Here is a 5,000-nt window from a genome sequence, read left to right on the forward strand (position 1 = left end):
TAACGAAAATTTCGTGAAGCATCCACTAACTGAGATAAGTCTCAAATTTCGCTAAATTAAATATATCTACATTTTTCACCCATTATAACTAATTGAACAAACACTTCAAGAAACAACCACTAACTGATATCAGTCTCGAAATTCGCTAGATTATATATATCTACCCTTTTCACCCTTTATAACTAATTGAACAAACATTTCATAAAACAACAACTAACTAAGATCAGTCTCGAATTTCGCTAGATTATATACATCTACCCTTTTCACCCTTTATAATTAATTGAACAAACATTTCGTGAAACAACAACTAACTGAGATCAGTCTCGAATTTCGTAAAATTATACTGTATATATCTACCCTTTCCACCCTTTAAACCTAATTCAACGAAAATTTCGTGAAGCATCCACTAGCTGAGATCAGTCTCGAATTTCTCTAAATTATATTTATCTATCCGCTTCACCTTTTATACATAATTCAACGAAAATTTCGTGAAGCATCCACTAGCTGAGATCAGTCTCGAATTTCTCTAAATTATATATATCTATCCGCTTCACCTTTTATACATAATTCAACGAAAATTTCGTGAAACAACCTCTAACTGAGATCAGTCTCGAATTTCACTAAATTATATATATCTACATTTTTTCACCCCTTAAACCTAATTCAACGAAAATTTCGTGAAACAACCACTAACTGAAATCAGTCAAGTAATTTCAGTAAGTAAAAATCTCTTGGATGTAGGCACCTGCCTCAGTGTCCGTTGTGTCCCTCCTCAATTGGCCATGATGACCCCGCCCCCCCCCCCCCCTTATAAAAAGAACCATGCCAATAAGACAGCGGATGGCACGGACTCCATCTCTACATAGTTTAGTGTATGTGTAAGAGGGTCACTTTGGGGGACAGCCAGTGGCCAGCGGTAACCGCGCTGATATGGCACCATGCCCTCTCTGATGGTTGACCAAACATGGGACTGGTGATTCAAGGTTTTAAAGGCTGCTCACGAATGGCAGAGGCGAGAGGCTGTGACGATGCCCTGGCAGAACAATACACTAACCATATATCCATATGATTAGCGCCTAAGCCCCATCTAAGCTAGAATTAGGGAGGGCCAGGCAATGGCTGCTGATGACTCAGCAGGTAGACTTATGGGCTCCCCTAGCCCTGGCAGGACAATACACTAACCACATATCCATATGATTAGCGCCTAAGCTCCATCTAAGCTAAAATCTGGTAGGGCCAGTCAATGGCTGCTGATGACTCATCAGGTAGACCTGTAGGCTTCATGAAAGCCCTCATCTTTAGCTCATGAGAATGGTCAGGTTGTAGACACTATAGCATTTGAGCAGGACTCGATCTCCCGTCCAGCAGAACGCCAGGCAGGGACGTGGTGGTAGCGTCCTTGATTGGTGATCGCCAGACTAGGGTTCGAGTCCCGCTCAAACTCGTTAGTTTCTCTGGTCATTGCAACCTCACCGTCCTTGCGAGCTAAGGATGAGGGGTTTGGAGGAGCCTATAGGTTTATCTGCTGAGTCATCAGCAGCCACTGCCTGGCCGTCCTTGGTCCTAGCTTGGGTGTAGAGGGGGCTTGGGCGCTGATCATATGTAATATGGTCAGTCTCTAGGGCATAGTCCTGCTTGATAGGGCAATGTCACTGTCCCTTGCCTCTGCCATTCATGAGCGACCTTTAAACCTTTTTAAACCTTAAACACTTCGACCCACTTGCATTTATGGATACACATACAGTTCTTACATCATGTACAGTATGTAAGCATGTGAGCATGTATGAAAAACATATTACCGTCGAAGTCAAGAGTTCCGGAGCCGTCCTCGTCGACTTCCTCAATGATTCCATCGAGATCCTCAGGGGTGAGCTTGTTGTCGATCTCGGTGAGAATCTCCCTCAAGACGTCGGTGGTGATGAAGCCTTGGCCTGGGTGGAGGGTGAGAAATGAGTGGAAATGAGTCAATTGATTGATTGAATAGCTCATTTAGCTTTAATATTATTCAAAAGAACAGGCTCTCAAGCTTTGACTGGAGGGAACGCCCCTTATGTTCACTAATAATATTGCAAATACTCCCAAAAGTTGTAGAAGATAAATGCTTTAATTGTTTCATTTTTAGAGAGAGAGAGAGAGAGAGAGAGAGAGAGAGAGAGAGAGAGAGAGAGAGAGAGAGAGGTGTAATAGAACATTACTCCAGATTTCAGTACAGAGAGAGAGAGAGAGAGAGAGAGAGACAGAGAGACAGAGAGAGAGAGAGAGAGAGAGAGAGAGAGAGAGAGAGAGAGAGAGAGAGAAGTGCAATAGATCCTGAACTTCATATTTCAGTACAGAGAGAGAGAGAGAGAGAGAGAGAGAGAGAGAGAGAGAGGGGTGCAGTAGATCCTGAACTCAATAGTAGAGAGAGAGAGAGAGAGAGAGAGAGAAGTGCAATAGATCCTGAACTTCAGATTTCAGTACAGAGAGAGAGAGAGAGAGAGAGGGGGTGCTCACCTTCCTTGTCGTAAATACGGAAAGCTTCCCTAAGTTCAGCCTTCAGAGCTTCCTCGTCCTCCTCAATGAGGAACTTAGCAGCAAGGTCGACGAACTCCTCAAACTCGAGCTGGCCGGAACCTAAACAATAAACAATAAACAATAAACAATAAACGATAATTCCACAGACAATACTACACAGTATTCTAGAAGTTTTATTCCAGCTGTTACCAAGTTGTGGAATGGTCTTCCTAATCGGGTAGTTGAATCAGTAGGACTTCAAAAGTTCAAAGTTGCATCAAATGTTTTTAAGCTGACCAGGCTGACTTGAGTCTTTTTATAACATATATATGACATATCTGTTTTTGACGTTATTAATAGTTTGTATATGACATATCTATTTTGACGTTGTTACTGTTTTTAGAATGATTTATTGTTAATTTGTTCCTATCATTTATTTATTTCCTTATTTCCTTTCTTCACTGGGCTATTTTTTCCCTATTGGAGCCCTTGGGCTTATAGCATCTTGCTTTCCCAACTAGGGTTGTAGCTTGGTTAGTTATAATAATAATAATAATAATAATAATAATAATAATAATATCTGTTTTGACGTTGTTACTGTTTTTAGCATGATTTATTGTTCATTTGTTCCCATCATTTATTTATTTCCTTATTTCCTTTCCTCACTGGGCTATTTTTTTCCTATTGGAGCCCTTGGGCTTATAGAATCTTACTTTTCCAACTAGGGTTGTAGCTTGGCTAGTAATAATAATAATAATAATCTCTCAGTTATCGAAAATAGACCATTTTTTGTGAACGTTACTCCATCTGATAAAGATTGTTTACACAGATCAGATCAGACAAGCAAGGAAAACTTAACAAAATGTGACCCTTTTAATTACATCATGTAAGTCAAGAATGATATATCTAACACCGAATTTTCTCTACATGATCTCTATATTATTATTATCATTATTATCATTATTATTATTATTAGCCAAGCTACAACCCTAGTTGGAAAAGCAAGATGCTATAAGCCCAAGGGCTCCAATAGGGAAAAATAGCCCAGTGAGGAAAGGAAATAAGGAAATAAATAAATGATGAGAACAAGTTAACAATATATCATTCTAAAAACAGTACTTAGCCAAGCTACAACCCTAGTTGGAAAAGCAAGATGCTATAAGCCCAAGGGCTCCAATAGGGAAAAATAGCCCATTGAGGAAAGGAAATAAGGAAATAAATAAATGATGAGAATAAATTAACAATATATCATTCTAAAAACAGTACTTAGCCAAGCTACAACTCTAGTTGGAAAAGCAAGATGCTATAAGCCCAAGGGCTCCAATAGGGAAAAATAGCCCAGTGAGGAAAGGAAATAAGGAAATAAATAAATGATGAGAATAAATTAACAATATATCATTCTAAAAACAGTAACAGCGTCAAAACAGATATGTCTTATATAAACTATTAACAACGTCAAAAACAGATAGTCATATATATACTATAAAAAAGACTCATGTCAGCTTGGTCAACATAAAAACATTTGCTACAACTTTGAACTTTTGAAGTCCTACTGATTCAACTACCCGATTAGGAAGATCATCCCACAACTTGGTAACAGCTGGAACAAAACTTCTAGAATACTGTGTAGTATTGAGCCTCATGATGGAGAAGGCCTGGCTATTAGAATTAACTGCCTGCCTAGTATTACGAACAGGAAAGAATTCTCCAGGGAGATCTGAATGTATCTACTGATGGAAACAATCATATCTTGTTATATCTATATATAGGAAATTACTACAGTTGATAAAATGGTGAGATTTTTCCCCAGATCAGATCAGACAGGCAAACAAAGCCTAAAAAAAAAAAAAAAAAAAAAAAAAAAAAAAATAGATAAATAAACTTGACCCTCTTAGTTACATCATGTAACTCAAGAATGATATATCTAACAACAAATTTCCTTTACATTATCAGTATATATCTTTATATATCCTGTAATATTTACATATAATCACTACTGCACTGTAATTGTTCAGTGGCTACTTTCCACTTGGTAAGGATAGAAAAGACTTTAGCTGTGATAAGCAACTTTTCCAGGAGAGGAACTCTCCAAAATCAAACCATTGTTCTCAAGTCATGGTTAGTGTCATAGCCTCTATACCATGGTCTTCCACTATCTTGGGTTAGTTCTCTTGCTTGAGGGTACACTCGGGCCTACTGTTTCATTTGTTTCCTTATTTCCTTTCATTATTATTATTATTATTATTATTATTTGCTAAGCTACAACCCTAGTTGGAAAAGCAAGATGCTATAAGCCCAGGGGCCCCAACAGGGAAAATAGCCCAGTGAGGAGAGGAAACAAGGAAAAATAAAATATTAAGAACAGTAACAACATTAAAATAAATATTTCCTATTTAAACTATAAAAACTTTAACAAAACAAGAGGAAGAGAAATTAGATAGAATAGAGTGGCCGAGTGTACCCTCAAGCAAGAGAACTCTAACCCAAGACAGTGGAAGACCATGGTA

At 38.3% G+C, this 5,000-nt stretch overlaps 1 protein-coding gene across 1 annotated transcript in view; it reads right to left on the bottom strand.

Moving 5' to 3' along the window:
• LOC137659613 (troponin C, isotype gamma) overlaps positions 1 to 5,000 on the bottom strand; it is a 12,074-nt gene that overhangs the window by 2,042 nt on the left and 5,032 nt on the right. The window contains exons 4-5 of the mRNA XM_068394459.1: positions 2,494 to 2,613; positions 1,800 to 1,931 (exon numbers count right to left, since the gene is read on the bottom strand). Of these exons, the coding sequence (XP_068250560.1) occupies positions 1,800 to 1,931; positions 2,494 to 2,613 (252 nt within the window). The remainder of the gene's footprint in view (positions 1 to 1,799; positions 1,932 to 2,493; positions 2,614 to 5,000) is intronic.

This window comes from Palaemon carinicauda, chromosome 20 (assembly GCF_036898095.1).
Source record: "Palaemon carinicauda isolate YSFRI2023 chromosome 20, ASM3689809v2, whole genome shotgun sequence".
Taxonomy (NCBI): domain Eukaryota; kingdom Metazoa; phylum Arthropoda; class Malacostraca; order Decapoda; family Palaemonidae; genus Palaemon; species Palaemon carinicauda.